The 19,191-nt window shown below is 50.2% G+C and overlaps 1 protein-coding gene across 1 annotated transcript; it reads right to left on the bottom strand.

Annotated features, from left to right (window-relative positions):
• Positions 1-791: 791 nt before the first annotated feature.
• Positions 792-17,969, bottom strand: LOC142015215 (caspase-14-like). The gene is made up of 7 exons (XM_074998631.1): positions 17,832-17,969; positions 16,491-16,742; positions 13,464-13,623; positions 8,632-8,738; positions 2,497-2,610; positions 1,544-1,621; positions 792-857 (listed from the first exon to the last, which is right to left on the bottom strand). Exons 1-7 carry the CDS (start codon positions 17,967-17,969, stop codon positions 792-794), a joined length of 915 nt encoding a protein of 304 aa, XP_074854732.1.
• Positions 17,970-19,191: the final 1,222 nt, after the last annotated feature.

Here is a 19,191-nt window from a genome sequence, read left to right as displayed (position 1 = left end):
GATTTAAACCCTTGTACTCCAGGCGGAGCACAGGTCACCTACAAGTCTCCTCCACTTCACTCTGCCTTGGGCCAAACCTTCCAGCTGGCTCTGAGAATGTGCTGGTTATTGTCCTTCGATCTCAATAGACCTTCTCACTCCTGCATCGGCTGAAGCGGGTCTTTGCCCACGAAAGCTCATGCTCCAAAATATCTGTTAGCCTATAAGGTGCCCACAAGCCTATAAGGACTTCTCATTGTTATTGAAGATTCAGACTAACTCGGCCACCTCTCTGATACTTCTCCGCATTGCCCGAGCTCTTCCTCTTTTGCATTTTCCTTACAGGTTCCATGTGAGAGCTTGATGGGCAATTCTGGATGGTGATTTTCTGAGAGTGTGACCTCGCCATCCCAACCTTCTTCTCTTGGTTTGAATGGCAAGTGGCTCTTGTCCTGCTCTGTTCCAAAGCTCCTCACTTGTGACCAAGCCTTGCATTTGATGTGAAGGAGGTACCTCAGGCATCTGTTTATGAATGTCTGCAGCTTGTGATTGGAAGAGTTTTTAGTCCTGTGGGTCTTGCATCCATACAAGAGCGCACGCTTCCCATTTGTCTTGAAGAGCCGCAGTTTCGTCTTCACAGATATTATCGGTGATCTTCATGTGGGATGAAGAGTCTTGAATGCAGCTGTTGCTTTCCCTATCTTGGCACTGATATCCTTGTCTGTTCCTCTGTCTCTGCCCATAATACTCCTCAAATAGGTGAACTGCTCCACATCTTCCAGTCAGTTATGAATTTCACAAGGGCCAGAGCCCTAGATTTTCCACAGCTCTGCAGCAAGAGCGTTATCTGAATCTAGGAGTGCATTGAGTAGGCTGCACTGTGGGGAGAGGGGGCACTGAGTGTCAGGAACCCCTTCACCAAATGACCCAGAACAGCTTTCCTGTGATTGCAGACAGTCCTTTAGGTCAGGAAACGTGTGAGGAGCACGACCGAGGATTTTGTTACCTTACTGGAGTCTTTCATCCTCACTCTAGTTGATTACTGACAATAGCTCTAAAGTAAGGCTGGACCCCAGGGTTGGACCTCTAACCCTCTCTGTGCCCTCAGCAGGCGCAGCAAACTCCAAAGCCGATCCAAGTCAGCAAGTGCGTGCTCATGTGCTGTATTTGCAAGAGTTAGTTTTAAACAGTAAATGACTCAGTCGTAACTACAGCTGCGCTGCTACCCACGACACACCCAACTGCTGCAGTACTTACCTCAATATCCTGCTCTCGGTAACTTTGCAATCCAGTTTTGTTCTCCAGTTTTAATTTTTGCATAGATGTAATTTCCTTCTCTGGAAATCGAGAAATGCCAGTGAGGAAAGGCACCTGCAGTCTAACTCCAGAGTCATCAGGAGCCACTGAGTGGCAAAGACGTGAATTTGGCCGAGGAGGAAGGCTGCGTCCATGGTTTGTTTCCTGAACATAGCAAGAAGGTTGGGACAGGACTGAGCTGAAGGACACAAAATTTCACAGCAGCACAAAGCAAAGGGGTCAGGGCTGGGAAGAGCCAAACTCTCACCCGCAGAAAGAGCAGCTTCCTCAGCGAGCTCTGGAAAATGGGGCTCATTTTGTAGTTCTGTGGTGGGTGTTCTTCTTCCTAAAGAACAAAGAACTCTTTACAGAGAGTTTCTGCTTCTTTCATGAATGTTCCTGTGTCCCCCTGCCCCCTTCAGCCCATCTCTTTAGCACAGTCCTGGGCCTTGCACGAGGACTCCCCGTTCACAGCTGGGATGAGTTACCACAGGGGTGCAGTGTAAATGTAACACAGAGCCTGCAACTCTGACTCACAGTGATCACAGCAGGACCTTTTCAGCTCCTCACTCTCTTTCTCTACAGAACTTCCTCTTGTTTGTCACCCAGAGATTCCCCATTACAGGAGCTTGAAAGGGCCCTGGAGTCTGCAGGTGCTAAGTAACATGGATAATGGGGCTGCAGAGACAGGCACATATGTCCAATGTCCCAATGTCCAACCTAAACCTCCACATTAACAGTCGCTCCTAGCTCTTGCTCCCATCAAAAAACTTCCTCTGATTAGTAGAAAAGATGCTTCCTAATGTGAGCCAGAAGAGACTGGAGGCAGGAAATTCCTAAGCTGTTTTCTGTTAAGCTGCTTTCTCCGCCAGGGCTGGGCTGGGAGGGGCACCGACAGGGCTGGTGGGGCAGAGTGAGGGGTACCAGCACAGTATAGATGGATTTGGGAAGCTTATGCATCACCTGCTCTCACCAAGCCCAGCACCTGCAGATCATTTTACAGCATAAATTTATCCCTTCAGAAAAAGACTAAACTCATATATTGGTCACACAAACATTCAACACGGGACCCTCTGTTCTCACCACTGTCTCCCCCTAAATGTTGGTCCTACCTCCCGCCTCACATGCACCGGCGGGGGCAATAACAAGAGCAATTGGAGGAACCCTGGCCCTAGCAGCACAAAGCAAAGGATGAGTGTCTGAAACTGGCTGACTGCTTACCTCCGGCAAGAGCAGCAGCTTCCTCAGCAAGCTCTGGAAAATGGGGCTCATTTTATAGTTCTTTAGTGAGTTTTTCTCTTCCTGAAAATCTGTGTCTGAAACTCTCTGAATTACCTGGGTGAGAATGAACATCAGGATTCATTTGGCAAAGGCCTCAATGTCACAACCGCCGTTTCAATCATGATCAGTTACTGAATAAAGCTCGAGACTCACAGCAACTGCTCCAGTGTCTGATTTCACCATCTCCAGCCATCCCTACACGTACACTTGCATTAGTTGAGTTAAACCAGTGGCAACCCCCATGGATGGACACTCCTCATTACCGTTCGTCGTAGACAAACTAGCAGCAGATTGAAGCTCAACAAAAATAGGCTGCCCTTAAACCAAAACGAGAGCTTCCACTCGCGGCATTGCGATGGTTTAACTAACTCTGAGGTGTGAACTGCCCACCCATGACAGAGGTGTAACTCAGATGCCCAGGGCATGTCACGGTATCCCCTGTGTCAACCACTCAGGATATGACCTGATTCAGTCTCAGGGAGCTCTAGCCATCTACATTTAAAACAAAACAAAAGAAAAATAATTTCTTGTCTTTGATTTCACACACACCAGAAGGAAACCAGCCTGAGTATTTGAAATGTAAAAAGTCAAGAGAGACTCATTTGGTGGTGACTGGATGCCTATAATAGTGAATGCTGGAGATAAGGGAGTAGATTCAGAAGCTAAAATAGGAAAAGAACGAGTTAAAAATTACTTTGAAAAGTTAAATGTCTTCATGTTACCAGGGCCTGATGAAATGCATCCTAGAATACTCAAGGAGCTGACAGAGGAGGTATCTGAGCCTTTAGCTATCATCTAGGAAAAGTTCTGGAAGTCAGCTGAGATTTCAGAACACTGGAAAAGGGCAAATACAGCGTCAATGTATAGAAAGGGAAATAAAGACAGCCCGGAAACTACACAGCAGTCAGTTTAACGTCAGTGCCAGGAAAGAATGGATGGTGTGAAGACTGAAAAACTTCCCATTCTTTCTATAGAAAATCTCAGGAGACTGAAGGCTAAAAGCAAGACCTCCATGGCCTCAATCACGGAGCTCCAGGATGTGGATGACGATATGGTTGCTGCCCTTTACCCCACAGCCCTTCAGACCATCTTAAGTGCCTTTGTTGAAGCATATGGGAATCTCGGCCTCATTGTAGTAGGTCGTCCGTCGTGTCTGACGATGACGTCTTGACCCTGCACAGGCTCATTGGTTGTGGACTCGCATGTGGCTGAGGAGTCCAAGCTTTCAACGGCATGGGCGTTCGCAGTGGGGGCAAGGGAATTGTGCTGGCTCTGTTGGTGCGGCTGCTGCTGTTGCTTTCTTCCTCTCACAAGAATCAATGAGGCGTACGTGTCGCTGCTCTTCGAAGTTGTCATACGCGTGTTGTACATGAGCAGGCCAGCCTGTTTGGTCCTTTGCATGCTGCTCTAGCTGATCTGGTTTTAAACCAGCATGAGCAATGTTGGCCTTCACATGGTCTTTATACCTCTTGTGAGGCCTGCCTTGATTCCTTTTTTCCTGGGAGAGTTCACCGTAGAGGAGTTGCTTAGGGATTTTTGACTCCTCCATTCGTGTGACGTGCCCTGTCCAGCGAAGCTGGGCTTTCAGAATCATGGCTTTGAGGCTCGTGGTTCCTGCTCTGTCCAGGACTTCCAGGTTTGTAACTCTGTCCTGCCATCAAATGTGCAGTATTGACCTCAGGCTGCGTGTTTGGAAGCGCTACAGCAGTCTTATATGTTTTCTGTACAAGGTCCAGGTTTCACAGCCGTACAGGAGACTGGTCAGGACTACAGCCTTGTCCACTTTCAGTTTAGTGGACTGTAGGATATTGTGCTGATTCAACACTCGCGTTCTCAGATGTCCTAGTGCCCGGCTGGACTGGCAGACTCTGGCATCGATTTCTTTGTCAACGGAGCCGTCATTGGCTATCACACTGCCAAGGTACTTGAACTCCTCTGCTGTTTTTAACTCTGATCCTTCAGCAAAGATTGAAGCGGGGAGAGCAGCAGATCCTGGAGCAAGTTGGAACAGTACCTGGGTCTTTCCGAGGCTGGTGGTCAAACCAAAGAGGCGAGTGGCATCAGCAAACTTTTTGACAATGAGCTGGAGATCAGATTCCTTGTGTGCCATAAGTGCAGAGTCGTCAGCAAAAAGGGCTTCAAGGATGAGCCTCTCAAGCAACTTGGTTTTAGCATTCAGACAATGAAGGTCAAAAAGTGACCCATTGAGTCTGCATTTTATGTAGACTCCATGGTCCAGGTCCCTAACTGCGTGGCTGAGGATGCACGTGAAAAAGAGGTTGAAAAACACTGGGGCCAGTACGCACCCTGGCTTCACACCATTGGATATCTCAAATGGATCTGAGGACTCGCCATTTGAAAGAACAAAGCCGGTCATGTCATCGCAGAATGGGCATATGAGGTTAATGAATCTTCTCGGGCAGCCAAGTTTTGACAGAATAATCCACAGGGCTTCTCTGTTGACAGTGTCAAACGCCTTGGTCAGGTCTATAAAGACAGCGTACAGATTCAAGTTCTGCTCTATGCACTTTTCCTGGACCTGATGAACAGCAAAGATCATGTCAATGGTGCTGAGGCCTGGGCGAAAACCACACTGTGCCTCTGGTAGGTTCTCCTCTGACATGCTGGTGATCAGACAGTTGAGGATGATTCGAGCCAAGATCTTCCCAGCAGTACAGAGAAGGGAGATGCCCCAGTAATTTCCACAGTCACCTTTGTTGCCCATGTTCTTGAACAGCGAGATGACTGTGGCATCCCTAAAGTCTTTGGGCTTGTCTTCTTCTTCCCAGATGCTGATCAAGATGTTGTGAAGGGCTTCAAGTGACACTGGTGCTGCCGCTTTGAAAATTTCAGCAGGGTACCGTCCATCCCAGGGGCTTTGCCAGAGCTGGTCTGGCTGATTTGCCTTTTTGACCTCGTCCATTGTAGAGGGCAGGTCAAGACAGTCTGTTGTGGGTTTCTGAGGGATCACACTGAACATCAAAAAGACCAAGGTGCTCCACCAACCTTTGCTGTTGGGACAATCTCATGTACCTTCTATTGAAGTCAATGGAGAACAGCTGGAAAATGTGGAGCCTTTCCCATACCTGGGAAGTCATCTTTCCACTAAAGTCAACATTGATGCAGAAATCCAGCATCGTCTGAGCTGTAAAAGCTCTGCTTTTCCCCACCCAAGACAAAGAATCTTCAAGAACTGGGACATCTATCCCAAGACAAAGCTCCTTGTGTACCACGCAGTGGTTGTTCCAGTGCTACCGTACGCATGTGACACCTGGATAACACACAAGCGTCAGTTGAAGACACTTGAACAACATCATCAACGCTGCCTCAGGAGAGCCCTAACTACGCCTTGGGAGGACAGGCGCATGAACGCGAGCGTCCTGGGAGAGTCGAACATGACCAGCACTGAAGCCATTACCATTCACCACTGACATCGCTGGCCTGGTCCCGTGGTTCTGACGTCTGAGCAGCGCCTCCCACATCAGATTCTGCTTCCGAGTTGGAGGAAGGACAGAGGAGCATTGGGGGCCAGCGGACGTGATATAAGGACGTGCTGGAGGCACACATGGAAAAGTGCAGCATCGGTGTTGACACTTGGGAGAATCTTGCCCAGGACCGTCCCCAGAGGAGAGAGTCAATCTATGAGGGGGAGGCACAATTTGAGAGGTCCCACTGCAGAGCAGTTGCGGAGAGGCAGAGAAGAAGAAAAGAGATTCAAAAACTGCCCCACGTCCCTCCAACAGCCACCAGCACCTGCCACTTCTGTGATAAGATCTGTGTCTCCAGAATTGGGCTGATTAGCCAACAATGGACTCAAAAATAGGAGGGTGATGTCAAGATATCCTACTTCTTATTGAGTGACCGCCAAGATAGTGTCCATCTATAAAAACGGAAATAATGACAACCCAGGAAACCACAGACCAGCAGCTTAACGTCAGTGCCAGGAAAGACAATGCACCAAATAATGAAGGAATTCACCTGCAAACATCTGGAAGATAATAAGGTGATAAGTAAATGCATGGATCTGTAAAGAACAAATCATGTCAAACCAATCTGATAGCTTTCTTTGACAAGGTGACAAGCCTTGCGGACAAGAGTAAGCAGTAGATGTGGTATACCCGGACTTTAGTAACTCATTTGGTACAGTATTGCATGAGCTTCTTATCAGTAAACTAGGGAAATGCAACTGAGATAGGGCTACGATAAAGTGGGTGCGTAACAGGATGGATAGCCATTCTCAGAGCGTAGTTGTCAGTGGTTCACAGTCAGGCTGGAAGGGCATAACAAGTGAGTTGTGCAGGAGTCAGTTCTGGAACTGGTTATGTTCAGCATCTTCAGCGACAATTTAGATATTGGCATAGAGGGCACAGTCATAGAGTTTGCAGATGACATCAAGCTGGGAGGGGTTGCAAGCACTGCGGAGGATAAGGTCAGAACTCAAAAAGATCTGGACAAATTGGATAAACAGGATGAAGTTCAAACAATCAGTTTCACACATACAGAACGGGAAGGGACTCCTGAGGAAGAAGCACTGCAGGAAGGGCTCGAGGGGCCGTAGTGGACCACGAGCTCAGTATGAGTCAATAGTGCGATGCTGCTGCAAAACCAGCCGGTGTGGTTCTGGGACGCGTTGACAGGAGTGTTGCGTGTGAGACAGGAGAAGTCCTTCCTCCATTCCACTCTGCGCTTGGAGAACTGTGTCCAGTTCTGGGCATCACATTGCAGGGAAGATGTGGACAACTCAGAGAAGCTCCAGAGAAGAGCACCAAAATGGCGAAAGGTCTGGCCCCACAGTGCTCAGTATGTTGTATGTTCACCACATGTTGCAAACTGGACAGGAAGGCGTGGTGAAAGCGGCGCGTTAGAACCGCACACATGGAGCACCCCTTGCCCAAGTGCCCCCCTCACTTGGCAGGACAAGCGTGGCAGCAGCGGCGGAGGCAGCTCCTGTGGTTCGCTTGGGCCATGGGGTGGCTTGGGGCTGGGCAGCGCGGCTCTTCGGACCTGGGAGGCTCTGGCGTCACAGCTTTGGTGACTCACCGGGGAGGAGGGCCAGGGCACCTGGCTGCGGGAGCAGCATGTGGCGATTGATTCAATTGCTTTGGGACAACGCTGGTCTAGAGAACAGGAGCTGTGAGGGACGACTGAAAGACCTGGGCTTGCTTAGCGTAGAAAAGAGCAGGCTGAGAGGGGCCACGGGAGCCATTTTCAGGTACCTAAAAGGGTGTTACAAAGAGGAGGAAGAAAAATGATTCTCTGAAGCTCTTGTGACAGGACAAGGAGCAATGGGCTTCAACTGCAGCAAAGGAGGCTTGGGTTGGGCATAAGGAAAAACTTCCCAGCTGTCAGGGTGGATAAAATCCCCGGCTTCGGACATGGTGTTGAATAATTGTGCAGGGAAAAGGACACTTGTTTGTTTGGATGGTCACTGTCGCTCTTGTGCGGTTACCTGTCGGTCCTCTTTTAGGGAAGCTAAACAGGCCGAGCTCTTAAAGTCTCTCACTGTTTTCCCCAGCCATTGGATCAAACTTACAGCTGTTTTCTCCTCCTCCTCCAATCTTTCAGCCTCCTCTATGGAACACATACCAGCAGTGGGTACATAAATGCAGGGTGGGTCTTACCGATGTCCCATGCCAGAAGGTAACTGCATTAGCACTTTGTATAGACAGTTTTGTTTTGGCCAACTAGAGACGCAGACGGACGTACAGCGAGGCCCTGTCAGTCCACAGTGAAATGAATCGAGTGTCCACATCCTCTGCTCTCTGGGCAGCCGTATCACTGTTCAACTGACAGAATGAGCTCCTGGGGCTGGGAGAGCTGAGGCACATTACAGTGATGGGGTGTTTAGTGACACTTAACTGTGTCCAGGTCATTGTCCACTGAGCTCCTGAGCCCAGGTCCAACCGCCGAGCTGTGAGCACCATGGGGAGGGCTGAGCTCTCTCCCTGTGGACTTTTAGATCTGGCTCAGCCTCCAGATCACAGCCTTGGCTAAAAGAGCCAGTGATGCACACAGAGTTGTACGAAGGAGTCACCAGTTGCAGAGGTGGGAGAACACCCCTCCTGTGCCCCTTACCTCGGTCAGTAACTCAAGCACGTGAAAGCCTTGAGACTCCTTGAAGACCTCAGCTATGGTCTGGATCAGCTGGGATCCCGCCTGTGGGCTTCGATAGGCGACGTACCCTGGGGAATGGCAAGTAACCAAGTTGCGGGGTCAGAGGTGGAATCCTCCCATTGTAGCCTGTGTGGCGAGGTGCCCCCCTCCGCCCCGGCTCGGGCCCCTTGCCTCTGCTCCTCACAGATCTGCTGGCCTGGCGTGGGAAGGGGAGCCCGCTGCTGCTCCCTGCCCAGCCCTGCTGTCGGCGCTCTCATCCTCCCGATCCGTGCTTGCTAAATTGTTCCCTCCCTCCCAGCATCGCTCACGCTCCTCTGCCTCCTCTCCCCTCTCTCCTCCCGCTGCTCTGCTTGTCGCCCTGCTTTTCAGCCTCCCAGCAGTTAGCTCAGCTGGACCTTGCTAACTGACTACCTGCACCACGCCCTATTGCCTCCACCTGGGAGTTTGATTCACTCCTTCCGCCTTGCCCCTAGCCCAGGCTGGGTTCTGGGCTGCCGTCCACCCGGGGTCTGCTGCCCTGACCCTGTTACACATCCCCTCCCTCTGCTCAACCCTGCGGGGTTGGCCTGCTTGGGACGGTGAACAACATATTCTTGACAGGCTGTCTCCTTTGCCGTGCTGGGCCCCAGCCCTGTGCTGCACTTGGAAGTGGAAGGGCTGGAGAGACAGGAACCACCGTGTCACCCGGGCATTCCTGTCTTTGTTCTGATGCATCAACTTCAAGGTCAGTGGCTAAGGTGAATTTCCAGCCTGGTAGATAGTGCCGAACACTTTCCATGGCCCGCTGTACTGCCAGGGATTCCTTCTCCACAATGGCGTAACTTCGTTCCCAAGTTTCCGGCTTAGATACAGGATGGGGCGTTCTTCTTTCCTGAGCTTTTGGGACAGGACAGCACCTGCTTCTTCCTGGCTGGCCATGGCCACCTTTGAATCACCTCCACCTTGTTCAGCTGGGGCTTCATCACACCCTCCCCACAATGTACCCTAAGTATCTGGCTTCAGCCATCCCAAATGCACATTATTTGGGGTTCACGGTGAGCCTGGCCTCCCTCAAGGTGTCTGTATGGCCTCTACTTTGTTTAAGTGGATCTCCCAATCTGGGCTATGGACGACGATGTTGTCAACATAGGTGGCTGCATACTGGCGATGCGGATGTAGCCATTTATCCATGAGTCTCTGGAACATTGCTGGGGCCCCATGTAACCCAAAAGGGAGGACAGTGTACTGCTAGAGGCCTTCTGGTGTTGTGAAAGCCATCTTCTCTCTGGCTTCCCTGGCTGGGGGGGATCTCCCAGTATCCCTTAGTTAGGTCGAGAGTGGATAGAAACTGGGCCTTCCCCAACTGATCAATTAGTTCATCTATCCAGGGCATAGGTCATGCATCAAATTTTGATACCTCATTTGCCTTCCTAAAGTCATTGCAGAAGTGGAGGCTGCTGTCCAGCTTAGGCACCACAAGAACATAAGAATGGCCATACTGGGTCAGACCAAAGGTCCATCCAGCCCAGCATCCCATCTGCCGACAGTGGCCAATGCCAGGTGCCCCAGAGAAGGAGAACAGAAGACAATGATCAAGTGATTTATCTCCTGCCATCCATCTCCTGCCCTTGTTCTGAAGGCTAGGGCACCATACTTTATCCCTGGCTAATAGTCATTTATGGACCTAACCTGCAAAAATTTATCAAGCTCTTTTTTAAACCCTAATAGAGTCCTGGCCTTCACAGCCTCCTCCGGCAAGGAGTTCCACAGGTTGACTGTGTGCTGTGTGAAGAAAAATTTCCTTTTATTAGTTTTGAACCTACTACCCATCAATTTCATTTGGTGTCCCCTAGTTCTTGTATTATGGGAAAAGGTAAATAATTTTTCTATATTCACTTTCTCCACACCATTCATGATTTTATATACCTCTATCATATCGCCCCTCAATTGCCTCTTTTCCAGACTGAAAAGTCCCAGTCTCTCTAGCCTCTCCCCATATGGGACCCGTTCCAAGCCCCTAATCATCTTAGTCGCCCTTTTCTGAACCTTTTCTAATGCCAATATATCTTTTTTGAGGTGAGGAGACCACATCTGCACGCAGTACTCAAGATGTGGGCGTACCATAGTTTTATATAGGGGAAGTATGATATCTTTTGTCTTATTATCGATCCCTTTTTTAATAATTCCTAACATCCTATTTGCCTTACTAACTGCCGCTGCACACTGCGTGGATGTCTTCAGAGAACTATCCACTATAACTCCAAGATCCCTTTCCTGATCTGTCGTAGCTAAATTTGACCCCATCATGTAGTACGTGTAATTTGGGTTATTTTTTCCAATGTGCATTACCTTACACTTACCCACATTAAATTTCATTTGCCATTTTGCTGCCCAATCACTCAGTTTGCTGAGATCTTTTTGTAGTTCTTCACAATCCCTTTTAGTTTTGACTGTCCTGAACAACTTGGTGTCATCTGCAAACTTTGCCACCTCACTGCTCACCTCATTTTCTAGATCATTGATGAACAAGTTGAACAGGATCGGCCCCAGGACTGACCCCTGGGGAACACCACTAGTTACCCTCCTCCATTGTGAAAATTTACCATTTATTCCAACCCTTTGTTTTCTGTCTTTTAACCAATTCCCGATCCGTGAAAGGATCTTTCCTCCTATCCCATGACCGCCTAATTTACATAAAAGCCTTTGGTGTGGGACCGTGTCAAAGGCTTTCTGGAAATCTAGGTATATTATGTCCACTGGGTGCCCCTTGTCCGCATGTTTATTAACCCCTTCAAAGAATTCTAACAGATTAGTTAGACACGACTTCCCTCTGCAGAAACCATGCTGACTTTTGCCCAACAATTTGTGCTCTTCTACGTGCCTTGCAATTTTATTCTTTACTAGTGTTTCTACTAATTTGCCTGGTACTGATGTTAAACTTATCGGTCTACAATTGCCAGGGTCTCCTCTAGAGCCTTTTTTAAATATTGGCGTTATATTGGCCGTCTTCCAGTCATTTGGTACCAAAGTGGATTTAAAGGATAGGTTACAAACCACTGTTAATAACTCCGCAATTTCACATTTGAGTTCTTTCAGAACCCTTGGGTGAATACCGTCTGGTCCTGGAGACTTGTTACTATTCAGCTTATCAATTAACTCCAAAACCTCCTCTAATGTCACTTCAATCTGGGAGAGTTCCTCAGATTTGTCACCTAAAAAGGCTGGCTCAGATTTAGGAACCTCTGTAACATCCTCAGCCGTGAAGACTGAAGCAAAGAAATCATTTAATCGCTCTGCAATGGCACTGTCTTCCTTGATCGCTCCTTTTATATCTTTATCGTCCAAGGGCCCCACTGCTTTTTTAGCGGGCTTCCTGCTTCTAATGTATTTAAAAAACATTTTACTATTGTTTTTTGAATTTTTGGCTAGCTGTTCCTCAAAATCTTTTTTGGCTTTTCTTATTACATTATGACACTTAATTTGGGAGTGTTTATGTTCCTTTCTATTTTCCTCACTAGGATTTGACTTCCACTTTTTAAAAGCTGCCCTTTTCTCTCTCACTGCCTTTTTAACACGGCTGTTTAGCCATGGTGGTTCTTTGTTAGCTCTCTTACTGTGTTTTTTTATTTGGGGTATACATTTAAGTTGGGCATCTAGTATGGTGTCTTTAAACAGTTTCCATGCAGCTTCCAGGGATTTTAGTTTAATTACTCTACCTTTTAGTTTCTGTTTAACTAGCTTCCTCATTTTAGTGTAATTCCCCTTTTTGAAATTAAATGCTGGAGTGTTTGACCGCTGCGGTGTTCTTCCCAACACAGGAATATTAAAAGTTATTATATTGTGGTCACTATTTCCAAGCGGTCCAGTAACAGTTACCTCTTGGACCAGATCCTGCGTTCCAGTCAAGACTAGATCGAGAATTGACTCTCCCCTTGTGGGTTCCTGCACTAGCTGCTCCAAGAAGCCGTCATTTAAGGCATCAAGAAATTTAATCTCTGAATCCCGTCCTGAGGTGACATGCACCCAATCAATATGGGGATAATTGAAATCTCCTATTATTACTGTGTTTTTTATTTTGATAGCCTCTCTAATCTCCCTTAACATTTCAGCACCACTCCTCCCAGCCCCCACCCACCACCAGGATAAATGCAGGTCATCCCTTGGCCCTGAACTCAATAACCTCCTGAGGTCCCTTCCAGTCTGAGGGTTCAAGGATTCTCCTCACTGCAGCTGCCCCCACTGGTGGCACCCCGCAGGCCGGGGGCAGTGGGGAGAAAGGACATGTTCCACCTCAGTCCCTAGGGTGCGCAGGTACCCATGTCACACACCCTCAGCATAGCCCTACAAGCTTCAGGACAGCCTCTGGCACTGGCTGGCTCGGTCTCATCCCAGCATCTCCGAGCTAGTGACTGGCTTAAGCCCCGAAGCCGGAGGCTTTGCTTGCTCTGTGCACATTGCAGGAGTTCCTTCCAGCCCTTCTCCCACCCTCCCCTCCACAAGCACCTACAGCTTCCTCCCCAGTCTGTCCCCGTGCTCCTTCTGCCTCTCCCCACAGCCCCCAGGAGCAGTGGGGTGGGGTGGTATCGGGGCACAGAAAGGGGGGGACAGCCACACAGGGACTATTGGAGGAAAGACTGAGTGTCTGGAGAGGGGTGAAACTCCAGCAGGAAATGGGAATGCGCTGCCTGGAGTAACCATGGGACTGCAAATGTACCCGAATGCTGTTGCCACCCGGTGGGAAAGTCAGCAGCCAGCCCACAGCTGTGCAGTTACACCATCCCTTCTGCTGTGTGGGGGGTGGGTTGTCCTCATACCTGGGGTAGACGCATAGACGAAAAGGCTGTCAGTGTGCGTTGGGATCAGCTCGAAGCGCTCAGGGCCGGGTGATTGGCTATCAGGCGCGAGAGAGTCCACTGCAGCATTGTCCCCCAGAGGAACACCAGAGTCTCTGTTACCTACAATTGAGCAGTTTCCCTTTCAGAAGGAGCGAGGAGAGGCCGTTGCAAAAAAGGCCGCCCTCACTCTGGGCTGTATGAACAGGAATGCCGCATGTAAGACGTGGGAGGTAACTGTTCTGGGCCCGGGGGAGGCCTCAGCTGAAGGCCTTAGTTCAGGTCTGGGTGCCAGACATCTGGAGAGATGTGGACAAACGGGAGAGAGCCCGGAGGCCAGCAACAAAACTGATCAGGGTTCAAAACCCCTGAGCTATGAGGGCTTTACTTTGCCTTTATCAACATTGGGCAACAAAATGGCAGATGAAATTCAATCACCCAACTTATTAAGATCCTTTTGTAGCTCTTCACAGTCTACTTGAGACTTAATTATTTGGACCAGTTTTGCATCATCTGCAAATTTTGCCACCTCCCTGCTCATCCTTTTTTCCAGATCATTTATAAATCCTTTGAATAGGACTGGTCCCAGTACAGACCCTGGGGGACACCACTATTCACCTCTCTCTATTCTGAAAACTGACCATTTATTCCTGCCCTTTGCTTCCGATCTTTTAACCGGTTGCCAGTCCAAGAGAGGACCTTCCCTCTTATGCCAGGACAGTTAACTTTGCTTAAGAGCCTTCGGTGAGGGACCTTGTCATAGGCTTTCTGAAAATGTAAATGTGCTATATCCACAGGATCCCCCTTGTCCACATGCTTGTTGACCCTTTCAAAAAATTCCAATAGATTGGCGAGGCACGACTTCCCTTTACAAAAGCCATGTTGAGTCTTCCCCAACCAATTATGTTCATCAATGTGTCTGACAATTCTGCTCTGTACTAGAGTTTCAACCAGTTTGCCCGGTACTGAAGTGAGACTGACTGGCCTGTAGTTGCCAGGATCACCTCTGGAGCCATTTTTAAAGATTGGCTTTACATTAGCTACCTGCCAGTCATCTGGAACAGAAGCTGATTTAAATGACAGGTTACAAACTACAATCAGTAGTTCTGCAATTTCACTTTTGAACTCCTTCAGAACTCTTGGGTGAATACCATCTGGCCCTGGTGACTTATTACTGTTTAGTTTATCAATTTGTTACAAAACCTCTTCTGATGACACCTCAATTTGAGACAGTTCATCAGATTTGTTACCTGAAAACAATTGCTCAGGGTTGGGAATGTCCCTCACATCTTCAGCCACGAAGACCGATGCAAAGAAATCATTTAGGTTCTCTGCAATGGCCTTATCATCCCTGAGTGCTCCTTTAGCATCTCGACCATCCAGTGCCCCACTGATTGTTTAGCAGCTTCCTGCTTCTGATGCACTTAAAAACATTTTTTTGCTATTACTTTTTGACTCGTTGGTTATCTGTTCTTCGAATTCTTTCTTTGGCCTTCCTAATTATATTTTTACACCACACTTGGCAGAGTTTATGTTCCTTTCTATTTTCCTCACTGGAATTTAACTTCCGTTTTTTGAAGGATGCCCTTTTGTCTCCTGCTGCCTCTCCTACTTTATTGTTTAAACACGGTGGCACTTTTTGGTTCTCTTACTACGTTTCCTGCATTGGGGTGCACATTTAAGTTGAGTCTCAATGATGGTGTCTTTAAAAAGCTTCCATGCAGCTGGCAGGGATTTCACTTTAGGCCCTGTACCTTTTAATTTCCGTTTGACAAACTTCCTCCTTTTTGTGTAATTCCCCTTTCTGAAATTAAATAGTACAGTCTAGGGCCACTGTAGTATTTTCCCAGCCTCCAGAATTTGAAATTTAATTACATTATAGTCACTATTGCTAAGAGGTCCAGGAATGTTCTCTTGGACCAGATGCTATGCTCCATTTAGGACTAAATCAAGAATCACCTCTGCCCTGTGTGGTGTTTTCCCAAATTCCTGCCAAGTTACCTCCCTCCCAGTCAGTAACCATCTCTTGTTTACGCTCAGAGCCTTGTGCCTGTGAGAGAGGACGCACTGCCTCCCCCAAGCTCCCACGGGAGCTGTGGAAGTTCCCAGGTCACTGGGTGGGGGCTCAAGCCTGTGTTGGACGGATGGATGGAGAGAAGCCCCTACAGACGGAAGCTGGGCCTGGCTGTGCTGGCTGCCCCTGGCAGCAGGGTTACATCACTGTCTTGCACCAGTGGCGGGTGGATCCCTTTGGCTCAGTAGTTGGTAGAGGACATTGCTTACGCACCTTGACTCTTGCTGAGCTGAGGGTTGCACGCAGTGGGCCTGACCTTCCAGCCTGACCCTATTGTGCCCGGTGCAGAACCAAGGAGAGGTGGAGGGCAAATATGATGGACCTGCTAAGCAGGGAACTACCATCCCCTCAATCCCTCCCAGCTGATCTACCACACACTGGCTCACTCCTTTCCCTGGGCCATGGAAGTGGAGGGGGCAGGAACTCTGTGTGCAGACCCTGGCCCATGAAGTCCCCTGGCACCGGCTCTGCTCCAAGTCGCCAGAGGGGGCTGTGAAGACCAGGACTTAGCAGGGGTCAGAGAAGAGCTAGATAAACCCCTGGAGGCTTGGTCCATCAATGGCTGTTAGCCAGGCTGGGCAGGGAGATGTCCCTGGCCTGTCAGAGGCTGGAAAGAGATGACAGGAGAGGGATCACTGCATGTTCTATTCACTCCCTCGGGGGCGCCTGGCACTGGCCACTGTCGGATGATGGCTACTGGGTTGGATGGACCTTTGGTCTCACCCAGTGTGGCCGTCCTTACGTTCTTAAGTGCGCCCCACCTATTTATAGATGCAGCATGTGGGCAGGAGAGGAAAATATCGCCACAGCTGTGAGCCCTCAGATGGGCAGGAGGTGCTAAATGCAGCTGAGAGGAAGAGGTCGAACCTTATGCAACAAATGACAGACCCTCCACGCACAAACCCCTGCTCCTAGGCTTCCCCAGGGCCTCCTACCATACAGTCAAAGGTCTGAGGCTCACCCCCCCGGCAGGACTGGATGATGAAGACCTTGGGTTTGCCACACAGCGCTTGGCATTTCTCATTGCTCATCTCTGCAAACAGCTCTTCCAGCAGCACCATCCGTCCTTTGGCTCCCTGGACAACACCGCTGTGACCATGCGCCATGATGACCACGAAGCAGCAGCTCACAGGGTCGCTCCTGGAGTCGATTTTCTTTCTAAATTCCTTCACTGCCTCCTTGAAACCCTTTGGCAAAAAACTGTGAGCTCACTAAGCTGGTTGGTGAGAAGCTGAATTTCAGCTTGGATCAGTTGGGACATTTATACAGCCTCCTTCCCAGGGCGTGGCACGTGCAGGGTACGGGATGGAGGCTGCGGGTTCTGGCCTGGCTTTATGGAGCAGAGAAAAGAGGAAGAACAGAGACTAGAGAAGCAGCCGCTTTCTGCACACCTAGCACCGAGGTGGGGAATGTCCTATGGGTCAGGGCCTGTGGACCCAAGGAAAAGTCTGTTGGGGGCCACACACATACGAAAAAACCACCCCCCAACCCCCCAGAACAAACCCCTCATGGACATGGCCCCTAAATGCGAAACGGAGAAAAGAGAGACCCCGCACTCGTGCAACTCGGGGCCCCCGGTTCTCCTCACGCTCCAGCCCAAGGGGTGGGGGCAAGGCCTGGGGCTCCCCTGCAAGGCTGCATTAACTCTTCTGGAGGTCCAGGACCAGCAGATTTTGTGGGGCTGCCCTAGGCTCTGTGGTGGGGCCAAAATGGAGGGTTCAGTGTGCAGGAGAGGCTGCAAGGGTGTGAGCTGGGGGGATCGGTGGAGGAGGTCTGGGTGGGATGCAAGGTGCAGGAGGGGTTGGTGGCTGGGGGCCTGATTAGGAGGGTGCAGGGTGGGCTGAGGGGAGGGGTCTGCGAGGGAGGGCGTGGGGGTGGGCTGGGGGGAGGGGTCTGCGAGGGAGGTTGTGGGGGTGGGCTGGGGGGAGGGGTCTGCGAGGGAGGGTGTGGGGGTGGGCTGGGGTATAAACCGATGAGCTGGCTCATGGCTCTCAAGCCCGCTGCTCAAAGCTCTCCCACTGCGCGTGAGGGACCGGATGCTCCTGGAGCAGCCGGCGAGCACGTGCAGACGACGCCGTCGCCCCTTCGCTGAGGCAGCCCGACGGGAGCCCTGTGCCCCAGGCTGCGCAGGACGCACACGAGAAGAGGGGCGGAAGCAGCTCACACTGGCCGTGCCGCAGCCCCTCGTGTCTCCCCAGGGCGGAGAGGTGCAGCCAGTCTGGCTCTGGGAGCGTCACCGAGGGAACCTGCTTCCCGGGGGCAGTGGAGACACTTACCTCTGCGGTGGGATCCCTGACCACGCGGTTCTCAAAGCCCAAAGTCTGGAACATTCTGTCCAGGGCCCGGATGTCTTCCTCAGCTCCCTCTCGCTCGGCAGTGACACAGAGAGTGAGAGCCAGGCGCGCTCCCCTCATGGCATACGCCTGCAACCAGGGCCCAGCGGTTAGTCCCACCTCTGCCAACACGCGCCTCTCATTTCACACATCGGGGCTTTGCTATCTCTGCGGGGTGACATGACAAACAATCGGTCCGTTCTCAGCTGCAGCAGCCTCTTGTTCTCACTAGGCTGGGAGCCCGCACAGATATCAAATCACCCCTGAATCTTACATTGTATAGACTGACTCGGCACTTTCCCTGGTAGGCCGGTTTTCTAAGCCTTGAGTCATCCCCAGGGCTCTTTCCTGACTCCTCCCCAGTTTGTCACAATCCTTCTGAAACTGTGAGCTCCAGAATTGGACGTGGTATTCCAGCAGCAGCTGCGTGAAAGCCAAGGTCAGGTAACTCCCCAAGAACTGGAACGAAACTGCTGTCCTGAGCAGCCACACAGTCAAAGAACAAGGGTAAGAGTCAAGGACACCTGAGTTCTTGCTTTGCAAGGCCTGGAACAGACCTAGCCCATCATGCCTAGTGCCTCCCAGCGGGCGTTCAGTGCGCCGGGCAGAGAAGGGACTGATCTGAGAGGAGCCTCTTACACTGGCTACTGTGGTGCCAAGTTCTTTGTGGAAACTAGCCCCTCCCACATCGCCCCAGCCCCACGGCTCTATCTGAGCTTCGAGTCCCTGACCCAGCACTGCCCACCAACTCCTAGGAAGCAAAGATGCTGAAGTTTCAGAAGTGCAATGACTTTGGAAGTGTTTCTGGTCCTTGGTACAGTTCACTAGCTGATCTCACTTGATTTAAACCCTTGTACTCCAGGCGGAGCACAGGTCACCTACAAGTCTCCTCCACTTCACTCTGCCTTGGGCCAAACCTTCCAGCTGGCTCTGAGAATGTGCTGGTTATTGTCCTTCGATCTCAATAGACCTTCTCACTCCTGCATCGGCTGAAGCGGGTCTTTGCCCACGAAAGCTCATGCTCCAAAATATCTGTTAGCCTATAAGGTGCCCACAAGCCTATAAGGACTTCTCATTGTTATTGAAGATTCAGACTAACTCGGCCACCTCTCTGATACTTCTCCGCATTGCCCGAGCTCTTCCTCTTTTGCATTTTCCTTACAGGTTCCATGTGAGAGCTTGATGGGCAATTCTGGATGGTGATTTTCTGAGAGTGTGACCTCGCCATCCCAACCTTCTTCTCTTGGTTTGAATGGCAAGTGGCTCTTGTCCTGCTCTGTTCCAAAGCTCCTCACTTGTGACC

This window comes from Carettochelys insculpta, chromosome 6, assembly GCF_033958435.1.
Source record: "Carettochelys insculpta isolate YL-2023 chromosome 6, ASM3395843v1, whole genome shotgun sequence".
Classification (NCBI taxonomy): domain Eukaryota; kingdom Metazoa; phylum Chordata; order Testudines; family Carettochelyidae; genus Carettochelys; species Carettochelys insculpta.
Note: the sequence above shows the minus strand (reverse complement) of the source record. Positions and strands in the feature narration are given on the sequence as shown.

What these genes read in the sequence shown, in the direction of transcription:
- LOC142015215 (XM_074998631.1), bottom strand. Translation starts at nt 17,969, where the DNA reads ATGAGGGGAGCGCGCCTGGCTCTCACTCTCTGTGTCACTGCCGAGCGA. An exon ending in TCAGGGATCCCACCGCAGAG is followed by an intron (nt 16,743 to 17,831) that starts GTAAGTGTCTCC and finishes TTTTTGCCAAAG; the next exon opens with GGTTTCAAGGAGGCAGTGAA. An exon ending in CTCAGACCTTTGACTGTATG is followed by an intron (nt 13,624 to 16,490) that starts GTAGGAGGCCCT and finishes TCCTTCTGAAAG; the next exon opens with GGAAACTGCTCAATTGTAGG.